Source organism: Euprymna scolopes, chromosome 1 (assembly GCF_053919585.1).
Source record: "Euprymna scolopes isolate OS-2025 chromosome 1, ASM5391958v1, whole genome shotgun sequence".
In the NCBI taxonomy this organism is placed as follows: domain Eukaryota; kingdom Metazoa; phylum Mollusca; class Cephalopoda; order Sepiida; family Sepiolidae; genus Euprymna; species Euprymna scolopes.
Window position 1 is genome coordinate 55,781,464 of NC_136482.1, and position 20,574 is coordinate 55,802,037.

Consider the following 20,574-nt stretch of genomic DNA (forward strand, 5'->3'; position numbering starts at 1 on the left):
CGTTTGAAAATTCAAACAAATAAACAAAATTTGGATAACTTAAATACTAAAAAACGACTATGTAGCTTCATTTAGAAATATGAATAATTAATAAATAATTTAAAATAATTTCTAAAGAAATAATATTTGTCTTTTTTAATCTAAAGCAAACAGTTATTGAAAATGGAAATATATTACGTATATTTCTCTGTGTATCGATATGAAAACAAATGAAGTGAATACAAATGGATATAAAAAATTATCTATTACAATTTATTCAAAATTCATTTTTGTTAATATAAGAGCATTGTGTTAGAGATGAACCGATAAGCAAATTGGCCGATTACCGAATACCGATTAACACGTTTTCTAATGACGATTTATCAGCAAATTTAGTTTTTATAAATGATATAAATATTAATTTAATTATAGCATAAACGAAAACAAGTTAACTCCCTCGTTTGCTTGCCAGTGAAAATTCATCAAGAGTACATACGCCGTCTACATCGTATTTTCAAATAACAAGCTTGGAGAACTGTAGCCTTTTGAGGTAAATACAGGCAAGCATATGGAAAATTTATGTCCTTCCATTTCCTATCGAATTAATATTATAATTTTGTTCTCCGACTCACTGTCAAAGGATTTTTTTTTACACAGTGGTCACCACTTATCAAGGCCCGGAAGCCACTCAGTGATAAGGGTTATTGCAAGTACAGTACGTTAGTGTGGAGATTTGATGAAGTGTTTACTTAAGGGGGCGGTTCATTAGAAATTTGTTAACGTTGGACTTGAAAATTATTATTCTATCTCCCGTTTTTTACAGTGAAAAATTTTATGATTAATGGCGTCCATGTGCAAACCGCAAATAAATCATTCTTCATCAGTTACCCTCTTGTTCCTCATTTTTGGACCCGTGCTTCCATTGCATACATCTATTTATCTAGTTTAGATAATAAATATGTTATTAGAATAAATTACGAATTAGATAACAAACATAAGTAATTTAAATACGTAAAAATAATAAAATATTGACAACAACCACAAAGCATTATGGCAACAAGTATTTTGATGTCAATTCCAAAGATGAATACATTTGTCTGCAAGATCAAGGGGTGTAAATCAGCAAAACTCTAATAACAGAAAATATGTTAACTATCTTAGAAAGGGTCATCCAAAAGCAAAAATTGTAGATAACAAAAGAAAAAATAATAATTTTAAGGGGCAAATACTTCAGGGACAAGTGACAGTAACTACAAGCCTCAAGCCAAATTCCAAACTACTACAGAATCTTAATTGACCAAGAAGAAAATTTGGGATATTAATGACTACAGATCACACGAAATCCATTATCTGAGCAAGGGAATGATTGCTGTTGATATTCAGTCGTATTCTTTAACATCTGACACTGGATATAATAGGTTTATTGCAAAACAGTGTTCAAATTATAGTATTCCATCAAACTTCACTGAAAAAATAATTCCATATATATTTACAAAAATAAAAACAAAATTTAATCGTCTCTTAATGAAATTACGAACATTTAAACAGCAACTACAAATAATGCTCCCTTATTGAGTTTGATAAGTCATTGACTCTCGAATGACTTTGAACAGTGCAGAGTTGTTTTATTCCCTATTACAAGCACACACACACACACATGTGCAAGAAACCTGAAAGATGCACAATATTCAGGATGAGTCCCTAATACAGTTTTCTTTAAAACAAGTATAAACAAAACTTTTAGCTCATAGTTATTCACTTAAGGACTAAAATTTATACTTAATACTTTGTAATTCTTTTCTTATCTAGATATTTCATTATATCCATTTAAGAATCGGAAATTGTACTTGATATTTTTTATATAATGTAATAAAGTAAAAAGGTAAAAAGCCATAAAAGAGTTAGGCATTTAGCAAATATCAAGTTAAATTGGCAATTACGCGTACTGTGTTAATGTGTTAAAGTTTTCTGATGATTCACTAGGCATTAGTGAAATTATTTCAAATTAATGCCGATTATCGATTACCTACAGATTAATCGGTGCATCACGACTCGGTGATAATCAAAGATGTTTATTAACAGATCTTAATAAATCCACAAAAATCGCCATATAATTATCACACTTGATAGTATCCTAGACATGTACAAAGCTATGATTCACCCATGCATGGAATGTTGTTGCCATATCTTGGCTGGTGTATCTCCAAATCTAATAAGTCCCAGTCATATCGCAGCAATGCTGCATCCCTGTGCTTATTTTACAAATATTTTAATAGAATGTGCTCTGATAAACTCATTACATTTGCACCCCTGGACGTATATACCCCACCCCACTAATCCGTTTCGCAATCAACTCCCATCACTTCACTGTTGCAGTCTCCAGATGCCAGAAAGGTTTCTACTCTGATAGCTTCTTTCCTCGGACAGCTAAACCGACATGTAGCCCGTCTCCTTACGTAGACGCCTATAAATATTGGTCCCAAATAGTAGCTTCTTACGTCTAAGTGATAAAATGTTTTGTTTGAGGGTTAACAAAAGTAAAAGAAATAAAATAAAGTTAGTAAACGTTAAGTTTTTCATTTTTCAACTCTACAGTTGTAGTATCAGTTTATAATTCGGAAAGAAAAACAAACAATAATGGAAACAATGTTTCAATTTTCATTTTTTTGTGTTTTATTTTTCATATTTTACATTTTTTTTTCATCAATTATTTATCGAAAATTAGATTTTGAATGTTTTTTTCTTTATTTTATTCATGGTTTATTCACAGGTTATTCATTATTGTCTATTGATTTGTTTCTGGTATCTTCGGACGACAACATAAATTTGTAGTTTCGTCTTGGTCTTTTTTTTTATTTTGTACCTGGTGCCAGATTATCCAAACTTTGTACGGATAGTTTAACCTGGAACGAAATATAAAAGTTTACTTTAATTGTTTTATTCTACTCATATATTAGCATGATTACACGCACACATACACACACACACACAAACATATATATATATGTGTTTATATATATATATATATATATATATATATATATATATAGTGAATGAATGACAAAAGTCTATGATTCCAAAGTTCATGATGTTGACCATCTTACAATTTATTCATTTAATTCACTTGATATTTACAATTCTTGACAGTATCTGTTTCGTAGCACAAAATCAATCACTTAATTATTATATAAATTAGGGAATCTATAATAATATAAAATTTAGAAAAAAATCACTAGATTAACGAGAAAAATAAATAAAAATTCAAAATGATCGGATTATTAGTTTAGAGGTTTATGCTATACAATGTAATATATATAAAATAAATCAACATACATAACTTTTCATATATTAAATGTTAAAATTTGCACCGAAAAATTAATATATTAATGTTAGTATCCGTGTTTCCTAGAATATGTATATATGTGTGTGTGTGTGTGTGTGTGCGTGTGCGTGCGTGTGCGTGCGTGTGCGCGCACAGCACTTTACCTCTGTGTGCGGGGTCTTTCTCTATAAACTCCAAAACGGCTAGTCCGATTTTACTTTCTTTTTTTTTTTTTTTTTTTTTTTAATTTCGCAGAAATGTACTTTATGTCAGTGAGTCTTACATTTTCTGTAAGACTGCTTCACATAGTTATCGAAAATCAAAAAATTCGATTAAGAAAGAAACAGTTCGATTTTGACCAAAGCTAGCACTCAGATACAGCCTTATATCACAAATGCATTTGAGTAGTTTTATCACAACACAAATAGAAGGTCCCGATGTAAGCTTTTTTATAAGAGAGGAGTGCGTTCGAAATGAATGCTTCTGCTTACAACAAAATTGAACAATGATTCTTAATATTTGTATATATAACTTAAATTCAAGTTATTATTTATATCACTACCTCTACTTATATATAAGAGGCATGTTGTGTGTGTAAATTTGTTTTCTCTATACTCCGAAACTACTGAGACAATTTGTTTTTAATTTCCTACAAATATACTTTATGTGTCTTAACATGTTTCATATAGGTTCGGAATGCTTTCGATAAGTATCAGAAAACGATTATTAAAAGAAATTGATTAAAACACGAATAGTTCAATTTTGACTAAAATTAAAACTCTTATACAGCCCAACATCGCACTTACTTTCTAGAAGTGTTAACACCGCACAAACAAAAGGACCTAGCCTATAAAATCAACAGTAGGCTCTTTGATAAGATAGGTACGAGTTAGAAATGAATGCTTCTGTTTAGAGCACAATCGAATTGTGATACTTAACTGTTGTATTTTAAAGTCTAACTCAACCAGTTAAATAAGAATACTTTTATAAAACTATCCGTATGCTTTGTACAGTACTAACCAAAGAAAGAGATCTATAAAATTTGAAGAATTAAGAAACCAATGCTAATATAATAATTCAACTCTAAAATAAACAACAGAACGGGGCTCCATTGCAGCTTTATTATATAACCATACGAACAATAACACTATTAACAGCCAGATACTTCTTAATATTCGGTGCGCACGATTGCTAAAATATCAGCATACACACGAGATTGCATCTGGCATTCGTACATGCAGTAGCAAAGCCACTCATTTTAATTAAGGAGTAATTTTTTAATTAAATTTTCACCCCAAACAAGGTACAGTGCCACTTTGAAGTAGGGGGCTATTATCAAGGACATAATTTTCAGGGATATTATGAAGAGAAATGAGGAGCAAGATGTTTGTTCACATTACGCTTGAACTTCTGCATGTCAGTTCAGATGTGAAAGTAGAATCCCGGAAGGGAGTTCCAAAGTCTAGCAGTTCTGGAACAGAAACTATTGGAGTAAAAGAATTGCACCTAGGGATCTCTACTATCTAGGGGTGGAATTTAGCTGCTTGTGGGGCTTGTCGAGGGTATTTACGTCGAGGAGGTACAAGTGCTTGTAGTTCGTCGGGAGCATTCACCATTAAAATACCTGTAGAACAGGCAGAGGGATGCAACATTATTTGAATGGGACAGAGACTGCAGCTTAGATGACAATTCAGGACCTATCAAGTTGGCGACTCTTTTTTGAACCCTGTCCAGGAGTGAGAGACGAGTAGCAGATGCACCAGCTCAAATATGACAACAGTACTCCATACATGGCCTTATAGAGGTACAGAATACGTTCAAGTGCAAGTAGCTTTCTAGCGCGGTAGAGAGAACCCATTTCTTCGCAGCAGCCTTGGCAATGCTCTCAATGTATCTGTTCCAATTCATATTCATTATGAATGTTAGGCCGATGACTTTAAAGGAAGTACTTTCAGATAATGTGTCTTGGGTTATTGCTATTGGTGGTAGAGAAGGTTTCTTGTAATTAATGATTGAAGCAAGCTTAGTCTTAGCAGCATTGAATGTGACCATCTATTTTTGTCCCCATTCCACTACAGAGCGGAGGTTTTCATCTAGTGTTTCTGTCATTTCCTTAGATATGTGTTCATTCGTTTTTGTTACCACAGAAGCAGTTTTCCTAGCAGTCAGGAAAAGAAGGTTCGTTAATGCATTTGTTGTAAAGTTCGGAGAGAACTGGAGCAACCTCAGCGAAGCATTTTTTGATAGAATATAGATAGTCAGGATGAGATCGGGTCCACATGCTTTCGAGGTGTCTAGGTGTTTCATGATAGCATGCACCTGAGAAGGGGTGATTTTCAGATCATCTAGTGTGGCGTCTGTCCACAAAGGAAAGTCAGGAAGGGAGTGGTTTGTCGGGCCCAATTTGAAGTTTGAGGCAAACCCACTGACAAGCAAGTTAGCCTTCACGGTTGCCGTGCAGAAAAACGTCATGATTGTTTGATAGTGGGGGAATTGTTGACTGCTCATTATTTACTACACTGTCTTAGATTTGCCGAAAATCGTGGGTTCCTAATTTCTGTGTGCAATGGTATAATATATATATATATATATATATATATATATATATATATATAAGCGAAAATGTATGTATGTGTGTATGTGTGTATGTTTGTGTGCCTGCTAAAAGCTTTCGACAGACAGAACAAAATTCACAAATTTGGTCTCATATGAAAGCCCCATCCTCCGCCCGACAAATATCGAAGAATTGGCTAAAAATGTTAATTTTTTCACCCTGAAATCAACACTTTTCTACAGGGAGGTCCGCAAAAATCGTCCTCTCATGACGAGATCAGTTCTACGCATGCATCAGACGACGTCATGGCCTGATTTAGTTTAAATATTTGAAGAAGTGACAAAATTACATGTATGTCGTGTTAGCTCAGTTACTAAGAGCATTTGGGTCATTATCTAAACGTTTTGGGTTCGAATCGTGGTGTGAGATTCCGATTCTTTAAATTTTAATATTGAAGCAGGGTTATTTAAGCCATTTTTCACGTAACGTTCGTTTTTCTGTTTCTTTTTCTTCTTCGCTTATTCTTAGGTTATCATTAACACTCCTACCCCCGACCGACCACACACACCCAAAAACACCCGGGTACCCACCGATTTTTTTAATTTTAATATCGAAAAGCCATTTTCACGTGTTTTTTGGGGGGGGAGTAGTTTTCAGATTTTTACAGCAGTTTTAACGTTCGTTTTTCTGTTTTCTTTTTTGTTTTTGTTTTTTCGATTTTTACATTTAACATCGTATGTTTGCCTTACGTTAGTTTTTGTGTTTTTTGTTTTGATTACCCCCCACCCCACCGCCCGGGTACCTCCCTCCCGCTTTATTTTTCAGATAATTTTTAACGTTCGTTTTTCTGTTTTCTTTTTTTACTTCGCTAATTCTTAGGTTTTCATTAACACCCCCACCCCGCCCGACCACACACACCTCCAAACACTCAGACAACGCCGGGTACCGCCCCCGCTAGTACATATATAAATCAAATGTCTGGTTTATTCCAAATCGATAAACTAGAAATTTACACGCCCGTTTTCCGTGAAATTTTATAAGAGTGTCTCTTTCTCATCTTACTGGGTTTTTTTTTTAATGTTAAAAAGTAAAAAATATTACCAAATTAAAAATAAAACTTTTATTCGACTTCGTTTCTTTTCGATCGACAATTTTGAAATAACGAAAAATAACGATTCTGACTACACGTGCGTATTAAAAAAACTTTTTTTTAATCGTTAAAAGAGTAACAGAGAAATTGTAAATTTAATAAACAAAGCACAAGTAAAAGAAATTATTTGTACTTATGCATTTAATGAAACAAACGTAACTCAGCTTGCGTCTCGGATTTCTCCGGAACATGACATCCACAGAAGAAAGAAAGAAACAAACAAATAAACAATTCGATCGGTGTATGCGTGTTACTCCTGGACATAACGAAAAAAGACCCCTACTCGCCGGGGATCGGCAATATATATATATATATATATATATAGTGTTATAATGGAATAAATCCAGAGGAAATCCGGGTATGAGAGCTCAATGTGGTAAACAGAGCAATAAGATAAAAATTATAACACGGAAATTACATAATTGTCGATGCAATAATTTATTTCAACCTTATGGTATTTTCATCTTATTATTTTATCTTATTGCTCTGTTTACCACATTGAGCTCTCATACCCGGATTTCCTCTGGATTTATTCCATTATAACACTATAATTGGCTCCACACCGTGTTGAGCTCTCCCAGGATTTCTAGTATCGGAATTACCTCAATTTTGAATTTATATATATATATATATATATATATATATATATATATATATATATATATATATATATATATATATAGATATATATATAGATATAGATATAGATAGATAGATAGATAGATAGATAGATAGATAGATAGAAAGATAGATAGATAGATAGATATACGTTTTTTTTTATTTTATTACCAAAAGAAAAACGGCCGTGTAGCAGAAACAATAATGTAACGTAACAGAAATTTACGGTAATAAAAAATAAAACGCATATTTGCTCTACAACAATATTGAGCACTTTATTCAGTTTTTATTAATGACCATCTCAACTATATATATATATATATATATATATATATATATATATATATATATATATATATATATACCTCCAAAACCTCGAAAGCCGTTCTTCACATGGGGAAGTAGGGTGTATACCTAAAGCCGTTTTTAACATGAGGAGTTGAGATGTTTGCTGGAGCAAGTCGTAAAAATTAGCGAAATTGCTATTATTTATTGCAAAAAATGCTAAAACTTTATTTTTGTGACAAAAAAAAACATGTTATTCTCTACAAACATTTATTAAGAAATACAAATGACCGGTAGTTTTTTTGTTTTTTATTTAAAATTTTACTTTACTTTTTCTTTCACATAGCGTTGTTATTATTTCCTCGGTAACGCTCGACTTTATCCGGCTGTTGACGTCATGCGTCGGTGAAAGTCGAACGCTGAGAAAATAATTACAAACCACTTAAAGTTTAATTCATTCAATCAGACTTTGGAAAATAAATATTTGAAATAAAGTGGCGCTTATGCACTTACGTTACCGTGCTATTTTTTAAATTATTATTTACACGTTAAATTCAGGTTTTAAAACATTTTTTCGTTTATTAAATTGTTAGGTGAAAGTACAGATAATCCAGTCGGTTTCTAATTTGTGGAAAATCTAGCTCCCGAAAAAAAAAGTTACTTTGGATAGTAAATAAATTAAACTTGCCCCAGTCTCGAAAGATTTCTCCTCTGCTGATCGAAGAAAAAAGGAGAAGTGTACTTCGCCGTCTGTTTCTCCCCCCTCTCTTCCTCTCTTAATAACTCTCTCCATCCATCTCTCTCTTCTCTCTCTCTCTTTCTCTCTCTCTCTCTATATATATATATATCACCATCTCCATCTCTCTTTGCGCCCCTTTTTCTCTCTAATTCCCTCTATCTCTCTCCCCTTCTCTCCTTTCCTCTGTCTCGCTCCCTCTCTGTTTCTAACTCTCCCTCTATCTCCTTCTCTTTCTGAATTTCCCTCCATCTATATATCTTCCTGTCTATCTGTCCATCTCTAATCCCTCATCCTATTGTAGTCTCCTCAATTAATTACAGTGAATAATGCATTGTAAAACATGGATAAATCCTATTTTAGTCACCTCATTTACTTATTGTGAGATTAGAAGTTATTTGGAAATTACTGTTACCTTGAACAGCACCAGGAGTAACCTGTAAAACCTTTCTAATTAACTTGATTTTGGCAGCCATTCAGTGACAAAATGACATAGCCCTTGCTGCATGTGGAATACCTGCGATCTTGTTATCAAGTAGAACTACTTATTCTACTTAGAAACTACTATTAAACATTCAATTTTACAAAAATCTCACGTTCAACATCTCCAAACCATCCAGTATGGGGAAAATATTGCAGAAATACTAACTTATTGTTTGGGATGAATGCACAACGGTAGGCAAATAATCACTTGATGCTCTTGGTCGAACTTTGCAAGATTTGCATGGCAGATCATTTAGAACTGTAGTAATATTGCTTACAGAAGATTTCAGATAAATTATATTTGTAATTCTTCAATGAACACCGGCAAATTAAATAAATGTTTCCCTCAAATACTCTACTTTTTGGTGTTATGTGAAGACATTAAACTTAACTCAAAATATGCATATCCAGTTGCAGACCGCTCGATCCGCACAGAAATTTTTGCATCACTTGTGGGAAATTGGGCACAGAAAAGTGCTGGCTGATCCGAGTTAAGGGCGACATTCTTTGACTTTTAACTTCTGTAATTTATTTCATCAAAAGAAGAATTGGTTAAAAAGTTTTTTTTCCCAGATATTCAAATTAATTATCCACTTCCATGTGGTTAATTATCCAACTGATAGATTTGCCAGGGATGCCTCCGCATATACTGCAACTGAAAATTGGTGTACTAATTATCATGTTGTAAAATATAAACCAATCCAAGCTTTGCAATGGCACATGGCTTGCAGTAAAAAAAAATTAACAAACAATATCATAGAAACAACAACCTTAACAGGAACTTGCACAAGTGAAGATATCTTCATTCCACGCATTCCTATGATTCCACCGGATACACCATTACAGTTTAGGAAACTGCATTTTCCAATTTTATTGTCGTTTGCAATAATCATCAACAAAGCTCAGGGAACAATCTTTACAATTGTTTTACTTACAGCTACACACTGACTGTTTTTTCACATGGACAATTTATGTTATGTGTTCAAGAGTCACCAAACCAGAAAATCTCTACATCAGCTAAGAAAATGGAAAAACAAAAACTCTGTACCCATACGAAATGTGGAATTAAACCTATAAGAAACATGCATTTTTTAATTTTGGAACTTTTTCCATTGTCGCCAATTTGAGCAACAGCAACGCGTGGCAGGGTACAGCTATATATATATATATATATATATATATATATATATATATATATATATATATATTTATATATATATTTAAATATATATATATATTTATATATATATAATACATAGATTATGACACACATAATAAAACTCATGATATAATTAAATACCATTACGTCTTAGTAATAATATGTATAAATAAAGAAGAAATTTGTGTAACTATAACAAATACAAAATAGTTACCTCGTTAGAAATTACTGGTAAATAATGAAAATTACAATAAGTTATATTATGTGGTAATAAATAATAAGTAAATTAATAAGTAAAAATCACATTTACAAATACAAAAATATATAAATAAATAAATATATATAGAGAGAGAGATAGAGAGATATAGAGAGTACTACTCAAAGGAAGTAACTCTAGTTAACTTCAATGTATGACCACAATAATTGCCTTCTTTTAGGCAACATTAATAAACAATACAGGTTGCATGTGTATATAGTATTAAAATTAAACGTGAACAATATAAGTGAAACACGAAAAAAATATTGTTGTAATTATTATTATTATTATTATTATTATTATTATTATTATTATTATTATTTACTCACTAGGTGTAAGCACATATGCTATCACTAAATATTGCTCTTTGAGAACAATCTATGATGTTTCCTGGAGTTTGTGTGACAACATGTTTCCCCAGATTTCCAGTACTCGCCACTATTATTATTATTATTATTATTATTATTATTATTATTATTATTATTATTATTATTATTATTATTATTTCATATATCTACATAACATTCTAAGTATCTATTTTCAGTATTTACTTGAACAATGCCAAATATGTGAGTAGACGGTGGCGTAAACATGAACGCCTACACGTATTCTTTTTTTATCTTCTTAAAAATGGAGTATACCCCGAAAATTTTAGAACGTCTACATCACATTAACATCCTTATCGGACATATGTTGATAAATAAAGATATTATTTTTGAAATACACTGAACATTAAATGTTTTCATGATCCGTTTTACTTCCTCGTCTCGTTCCAAACAGTTTTCTCATATAAGACTGCATTGTCTTAAAACAACTTATTTCACATTACATACAATTCTTCAAGCAACCTCTAACACCCATTTTTATGTTTGTGTATTCAAGAAAAGTCGATTTTCAATCACTATAATTTTAGGCATATCAAAAGAAAACAAAAACACATAGAATTATTATAATATCAACGACTATAAAAATGCAATATTTCAGATCTCCTTAATTCAATTAAATACTGCAGGTGAAAGACGAAGAGTTAGAGAACTTAGGGTCAAATAGAGCTTATATATTATAACTTTTTATAATACAAAATTTCTGAAATGATTAATAAGCTATAATCAAGCTCGGAAAGTATTTCTGCAAAAATCAATAAGAAAACCTTTATCTTTTCAAGTATATTTTCAATACCGCGTTTTGTACTCATATTAAAGCACATAATCGAACATAATAATCCAAGACATAAAATAAAATTCATTTGATACATTATGCTATAATATTTGATTAATCTATGGAAAAAAATTCTAAATAAATGTTTAAATTTTCAACATATTTACAATGGTGAAAAAATCCAATGTTCATTTAAATAATAAAATCAATCTTCACTCACTTGATTGTCCTAAGAGTGTATTCAGTTTTTCAGAAACGTCCAAGTCCTGGTGGGAAAAACTGTGGCATCGGAAATCCAAATCCATTTGAATAACTTCTTGGTGTCCACATCGGAATGGGTCCTCGATTTCCTGCATAATTCGGTCGGCGAAAATTTAAAAAATTTGGAGCTGGCATGAAAAGATTTAAAAACGGATCAAATTGCCCAACATTGCCATCACCAAACCCTTGTTCGTTGAATTCGAAGGCGTTTTCATTTTCATTAAATATCTCGTTGTTGGCACTATTAAGATTATTTTGCCTGTTATCTTGGTTCAGATTTTTGAATTTAAGTTTATCCCACTTTTGTTTTTTAGAATCATTCTTAGGTTCACCGGCGAAAAGATACTTGAAGTCAAAGCCAAGAGAATTGGGAGTTGTTGGTTTAGGACGAGTATGAAAATTGTCACCATGCCCATTACCTTTCTTGACGCCAGGTAAACTTCCTCCTTGTAATTTACTTAACAAGTCTGCGTCTAGTGCTTGAAACAGTGGTTGTGGGGCACCATTAGATGGTTTGGTTTCATTAGAAGTTGAAAATGCTGAAACAAAATAAATATTCTTAAAATTGTAAAGATAAAATATAGAAAAAAGTATATCAATCGACATCTTTACAATTTGTGTAGTAACTTTCAGGTCAAACAATGTAAGAATGCATAAGAATTTAACATCTGTCACATGCATCAATTGGGCCCAGTGTTTCTTTCTCAAATGTGTGATCATTTAATCTGATGAGTAAAGCTCAATGAATACGATTATTTCTTTTCGCTCAATGGATGCGAATAAAAGTAGGAAATTAATTTTGTTTTTTAATTTCTTAAAAACATGTTAAATATTTCTCCTTAAAAATATCCTAATCTGAAAGTTTCCACTGTTGAAGGGGTTATATGTGATCATTTCAATTCTATATTGATGATTAGAGCCTTATGTTTCGTTAATTTTGCCAGAAATTATCAGAAAAGAGACACATTTTCCTAAATTTCGAAACAGTATTTTAAACTGATTAATTATTCTCGTGTTGTGCTAACATAATAGCGAAGCTTGAATTTACACTCCAAATTGTAAAGTATTAATGAGATAGATAGGTTAGGGTTAATGAGAGACTGATTCAAACTCGTTCTGCATCCCTAAAAAATTTCAATGGAAATGGGGAAGCCAATACGATTAGTTCCAACAACATTACAGAAATAACCAGATGTGATTTATAAAGCCAAAAAGTGCCTTAAAGACTGTAGAGCCGTTTCTATGACAAATACTGTCACAAATATTTGTAGACTTAGAAGTAACCTAGATTATGTAGAATCTTACCTCAGTAAACGTCCAGATATCGTAGTATTAAGTGCAACAAACTTACACTCCTTAATCTTCTATAGGTACTTTAACATGACAGGATACCTCCCTCTCTACCATAAGGACTCGGATAGATATATGCACGAGCTTGAAGTCAATATTCGTAGCATCCTTTCTTTAACTAGAGAGCAACGTCTTTAATCAGATGATCAAGCCTATATATGCTTTCGACTAGACTTTCATCACTGCGTTACTAACTTATATTTTCTCTCCCGTTCTTCCTCAAGTCAGGACTGTGCCTTAATCGATCAGGCCTTTGATTTTATAGATGCAACACTTTCTTTGCATAATAACGCCCAAATACGTGTGTTTGGTGACTTTAATGTCCACCATAAAAATTGGCTTGGTTTTTCAGGATGCACAAATGCAGTTGGACGCTGTTCCTTTATTACCCATTCCCTCACACAGACAGTTATTTTCCCGACCCGCCTCCCAGATCGGGAACACCAGCAAGCTTCACTTCTAGACCTATTGTTTACCACATTACCCGAGGATTGTGTGACTATTGCCCACAGTCTACTTGGAAACGAAGACCACTTAGTGGTATCAGTAGGCATAACACTTAAATCCTAACTCCAAGGTGAGGAGCCATTACACAAAATGAAAAGTTACTACAAAGCGGCTGACTGGGAAACCATAAGGGAACACATCAAATATGCCCGTGGACTAAAATCTTCTTTCTTCCCGTTGAACAGTATACCAATGAGAGAAACTAATAGTGCAAAGCTTACATTGAAGCATATGTTCACACAGTGAAGTATTATAACAAATCTCACTCACTGCCCTGGTTAACTATAGATTGTGCAGGTGTGTTTGCACAAGGATAACGTGCACTCCGCCGGTTCGTCATGAGTAAATATCAAATAGGCAAAAATTTATAGATACTAGAAATCATTGTAAAAGTGAAATAGCCTCAGCAAAAAAAAAAATGCTAAAATAATCAGGGAACGCATAGAATTGAACAAGATAGGAACTTGCGATTTCTGAAACATTTATAATAGTGTAGTGAATAAAGGGCTATCAGTAATACCTCCACTATCCAACAACCAGAAGGTTGCATGCACGGCTACAAAGAATGTGGAACTGCTTGCCCGGCGATTCGCCTCTAATCCACGTTAGAACCAACAAACAACTCCCTCCCAAATCCCTTTATGCGAACTGAAACGACATTCTCATGTCCGCGATTTCATAAAAAAATTAGAAATCTCCAAGGCGTGTGGGCATGAGCTCATCCCGGCTATACTATTTAAGAAATACTCAGCTGAGCTAACCCCCATACTTTCAAAACTCTACAACAAATGCCGTGCTGAATCTTGCATCCCTAATAGCTGGAAAATCGGGCCTGTGGTACAAGTGTACAAGAATTTTAGTGAAAGGACTGACCCTCTCAATTATCGCCTTATCAGTCTTCTTCCGTTCTTCTCTAAAATCTCTGAGACCTTAATCAATCAAGTACTAGTCAACCACCTCGCAAAAGTTAGCCTCTCTAACGAGCAAGGCAATGTCGTTCTATTGCGTATATTTTAACGGTCATATCTAAACACACCCCATGCCCTGGATAAGGCGGGCAAAGCTGTAGCCCTGAATATGTCCAAAGCATTTGACAAAGTCTGGCAGGAAGGGCTGCTAATGAAAATTAAATCGTATGGTATAATGGACGAATACTAAATATAGTTAGATCCATCTTAGACAATAGTACATCCGACAAATCCGCTTAGCAACAAAATCACACCCCTTTACTGTTAAGATCGCTGAATGCCAGAAAGTTTTCTACTCCATTAGTTTCTTTCCTCGAACAACTAGAATTTAGAATTCTCTTCCTGCTTCCTGCTTCTCTAACTGTACTGATATGCATAAGTTCAAGTGTAACGCAAGCAAACATCTTGTTAATCTCTTCGATGCATGGTCCCAAATAGTAGCCTTTTACCTTCAAGTAGTGATATGCCTTGTTTGAGGTTAACGTGAGTAAAAAAAAACGTTTTAAGATATCAGATATCCCAAGTCGTTTAACGTTAATTAATAGAAGTGTGTAAGTCCAACTAGAAATATACGCCACACATTGAGAGTTGCAAGTGGTTCTCAGTGGACACAAGGAATAAAACTAAATGGATTTTTACTCCTCATTATTTATCATAAATATATATGTGTGTGTGTGTGCGCGCGCACGTGTGTGCTTCTGTGTTTGTGTAAATTATTATCACGGGTCAATGTAACACTTGCCTTTTCTACTAGCATTTGTATTGTAATATCTGTGTTTAAAATTTAAATAAATGTAATAAAGTAAATATTACCTGGAACTGGTAATCCGTTGGCTATGTTATAGTTTGAAAAGCCAGAAACTGAAAATAAACAAATAAATAAACACAATAAGCAGGGCTATGACAACAGAATATTCTTTTCATTGTTTTGAGAGTCAAAATAATGAAAAGAATATGCTGGTGTCCTAGCCTTAGTAATAAGAGTAATTTTAATACTTATTAAATAAAAAATATAAATTCCTATGCAATATGGCATATACAACGATTATTAATTTGAAATGTTTAGCTTCACGAGATGTTTAGATTAATATAAAGTAAGCTTTAAAAATTTTTGAAATCAAATCAATTGACTGCCTGCTCTAGTTGAGGACAAATGGCGGTGCACCGAAATGAAGCTTCACATTCCTTCCGATAGTGACGTAGTTCAAAATATATTGTAATCTTCATTGCATTGTAGAGGATCTACTGTTTTTATTTTATAAGATCATTTATATGTATATAACGGCTAGAATTAAAGTTTAAAATGATAAAGTCAAACAGTATTCTTCATTTATGCTCTAAACAGAATCATTCATTTCGAACGCGCCCCAGTTAAATCAAAGAACTTACAGTTAATTTCATACTTCTGGCCCTGTGTATGTGCAGTGATAATGGCTTGAATTTAAGTTTAAAATGAAAAAGGTCAAGTATCATGGTGCACTTTTGCTTTAAATAAAAAACATTGATTTCGAATGCACGCCAGTCATATCAAAGGACCTACTGTTGATTTTTTTATGATGGGTTTTTATACTTGTGTGGTAATAAAATTGTGCAATTGTGATTTAAGGCTTTATAGGATATTCATTCTGGTCAAAATCGCTTGTTTCTTTCTTTTAGATGACTTTTTTTAAATTATCGATGATCGACACTTATTGCAGACCTTCCGATACAAAACTTATTTTAGAACACTGCAAGATACATTAAGTACATTTATTTGAAATTACATAAAAATCGGCCGGTGGAGTCTATAAAGAATGAAGACACATATTTCATTTATATATATTTATTATTATTATTATTATTATTATTATTATTATTATTATTATTATTATTATTATTATTATTATTATTACGTGCATAACAGGAATATACCTTTTATGCACGTAATAATATTTAGTAATAAAAATAAATAAATAAAAATATGCCTCATAAAAAATCAGGTGCGACTCATTCATATATATGAATAACAAGAAGCGCTTATTACTCTTAAAAAACGCTAATATAACGGGAAAAATATAACAGCGTTTCGAAGTTGTTAATATTGCTAAATAAACGCAAACAAATTATATATATATATATATATATATATATATATATATATATATATATATAAAGAGAGAGAGAGAGATAGAGAGAGAGATGAACAAATCATGTTATGTGTTCATCAACGTTTCGTCTTTATTTCGGGACTTTCTCTGGATGAATAAGATTAAGAAACAAAAACAGCAGTACAAATATTTGAAAATGTTTCATGTGCAAAGTGTGACGCTGTTCGATTTCAGAAAAGGAAAAAACGTTGAAAATTAAAAAACGGAGAGATGATTGGGGTTGTAAATGATGGGGAGATTTTTAATAACGTCATATAGTTGTTAATATGTTTTTATAAAAGATATCAATTATAAGACAAATATTATTACTATTTCTATTATTCTCATCACACACACACACACACACACACACACACACACACATATATATATATATATATATATATATATATATATATATATATATATATAATATGCAAATTATGCTTACAAAACATGCCTATTTTTCAGTCAGTCTCGTAACTGTTTTATCGGTATGTCCCCAAGGTTGACGACAATGTGCAGCAGTAAAATAACATCTAATGCAAATAACATTAATTCCCTCGATTAACTGAACACATCCCGATGAACAGGAATGGATTAAGAGATTGAAACAAACAGAAAAGATTTTATGACATTTCCTGCCTTCTTCTTTGTTTCCATTTTAGTCTCGAGATAGCGACCGTTAATCTCTCAATCGCCAGTCTGATATAATATCCTGTTAAAACACATTACTTTGAATTTCCCGGATCCTATTTACACTTTCAAGATTAACCGTTTGAACTTTGTGGACACTTCCGTTTATGAGATCATCTGCAAAAACATGTTTAGCTAATGACATCAGAACATATATACAGTGGAAAGATAGTAGAGAATTTGAATGCCTACTAGACACTATCCTCGAGTGTCTAAGGTCTCTCTGTACAAGGGTTTGTCAGAACCACCTGACATGAGGATACTTTTCTCTATAAGTAAACCCCGACTAAATATTCAAAATCACATAGTATTCGCTGTCCAAATAAGATTTCCTAACTACTGCTAACCCATATTAGATATCTTCTCAATTTCTTTACTAACTCAGTGTTTGAAGGATAAAGAGGTTTGATGGAACATTCGAATACCTATGTATCCCATATAGAATTCAAGTGTTAACCCCAGGTAGTGAGCTCATTGATTTCTGATAACTTTGACTGAAGTAAAAATTTTAAAAAAAGTGGAAATATAAATTTTGTCGCCCTAAAATAAAAACATTAAAGCTTTATCAATTCAGGTATCTTGATTATTTAATATAGCAATAAATAAATCAATTCAGGTATCTTGATTATTTAATATAGCAAACATTTTTTCAATGTAGCCGCATTCAGCCTCAATTACCGCCTCGATACGGGTCCGAAACTGGGTGCATGCCTTTTCCACAGGCGCTGGCAGGAGCTCGGGGAATACTCGACGGATGGTGGAGATCAGGCTGACTTTAGAATTGTAGGAGGTCATGTTGGTGATGTTCTAATGTATAACCAAACGAAGTAGTCCAACGAGTATGTCCCCCAAGGTTGACGACAATGTGTAGCAGTAAAATAACATCTAATGCAAATAACATTAATTCCCTCGGTTAACTGAACACATCCCGATGAACAGGAATGGATTTATTCATCTCAGCCTTTGATCGTCTAATATTGACATTCAAATCAGTAAGAGATTGAAACAAACAGTTCAGTTTGGGGGAGAAGGTGTCACGTGAAAGAAGGGTACAAAGTTGTAGCCCTCCTTCTAAAGCCAAGTCTGGTGTCTTTGGACTTGTGCATCGGTGCCGTATCCTGCTGCCGCACCCATGGTGTTCCAGGGGTAATTTGATTGCATCAGCGGAATCACCACACTCTTCAGCATATTCAGCTATATTTTGGTATTGACTTTTAAGCCGACTTTGATGTGAGGTGGTATGATGTGGCCCCTACTTGAAACCACGCCAAAAACCATAACCGTGGCCGGAAACTTCGTTCAGCTGTGCTCTTAAGCGTTAAACCGTCTTGAGTTGCATTTTAGCGGTGCTGGCAATAGTCCTGTTATAATTTGTATCGATACACCGCATGAGTTGTACAGTGTTGCAATTCCGATTTCGCTTGTTGAACATTCTTTCACTTTTAGACATGATGGAAACCTCCTATCGCTCTTGGAATGGCCAACTAGTAGATGGTCTGCACCAACAAAAGGAAACTGGTTTTCATCAAACAGAAATGGAATCATGTAAACTTTGGGCGATAATTTTAAACCCGACGAGCAGCTAAATCCCACCTCTTGACAATACAGATCCCTAGGTGCAAGAAGGTATTCTACTCCAATAATTTTTCCAACAGAATTGTTAGACTTTCGAAATCCCTTCCTGCATTCTGCTTTCCAAAGTGTACTAACATGCAAAAGTTCAAGTGTAATGTGAACAGACATCTTGCTACTCATCTCCCTTCATAATATCCCCGCAACTTATGTTCTCGATAGTATCCCCTGCTTCAAAGTGGCACTGTGCCTAGTTTGGAGTGAAAATTGAATTAAAAATTTAAATAAAACTTTATTAAAAATCATTGTAAGGAAGCAAAAAACACAAGCAGCAAACAAGTCGTATAGCTTACACATGACAAACGTATATATTCTTACCCACCGGGCTACTATCTTATTCTACTACTCGACGGTTAATTTGCTTGAAATTAATTAGTCGAGCAAGTAACTGTGAGACGACAAACTGTAAATCGAAGCAAAGTTACTTATGACGACTACTATTGTTTTATGAAGATTTGGGGATATTATAAAAAACAAATTTTTAATTTTCTCGCCAAATATTTAATGAATTCCTTTGTAATAGTGATTATAATAATAATAATAATATTCATGTTCTTCCGCTTCATTTCAGATATTATTTTATATAGTTTGATATAATATCGAATAAAATTTTTTTATCCTTAATAGTTTTCCACTCGTGTAACTATTCATACTAACATAACATTTAATAACTGTTTGTGGGAACTATTACTACTGTCTCTTTCTACCAGCGTCATAGTAACTGCTTGCTAGAATTATTAATACTACTCTTTTAATTTTAACGTTTACAATATAAAAATAATTTTATTATATTATATATATTTTTACATAAAGGGGAATTGCCTTAGCAAGATAAAGGGCTGTTTGAATAAATTCATAATGATTTAAATTTGTAATTATAAAAAAATAAATCATTTTATTATCAGTTGTGTGGTAAAATTAGTGCCTGCAACTGAAAATAAAATGATTTCTTATTTTTAATTAGATATTTAAATCATTGTGAATTTACTCAGACGATCCCTTAGAAAAGAAATATGTAAAATAAAGTGGTGCTTATGCACTTATGCTATCGTGCTATTTTTAAATAGTATTTTTATGTTTAATTCAAGTTTTACAATACCTTTTCTGTTTATTAAATTGTTAGGTGAAAGTACAAATTATTTACAAAACACTCGCTAGTTCAGTAACATAAGTGCACGCAACTGAAAATATTTTTTTATAATTACAAAATTATATTTTTATTATATTTTTATAATTACAAAATTAAATCCTTGTGAATTTATTCAAACTGTCTTTGGAGGGCATGTAGGAGATTGCCCCCTCTAAATTCCACAATTTACACCTTTTCCTTTTTT

The 20,574-nt window shown here is 32.7% G+C and overlaps 1 protein-coding gene across 1 annotated transcript in view; it reads right to left on the reverse strand.

Moving 5' to 3' along the window:
- Nucleotides 1–2,619: 2,619 nt before the first annotated feature.
- LOC145283474 (uncharacterized) overlaps nt 2,620–20,574 on the reverse strand; it is a 43,490-nt gene continuing 25,535 nt past the window's right edge. The window contains exons 3-5 of the mRNA XM_080132287.1: nt 15,600–15,647; nt 11,921–12,500; nt 2,620–2,882 (exon numbers count right to left, since the gene is read on the reverse strand). Coding sequence (XP_079988413.1) covers nt 11,950–12,500; nt 15,600–15,647 — 599 coding nt within the window. The 3' untranslated portion in view covers nt 2,620–2,882; nt 11,921–11,949. The remainder of the gene's footprint in view (nt 2,883–11,920; nt 12,501–15,599; nt 15,648–20,574) is intronic.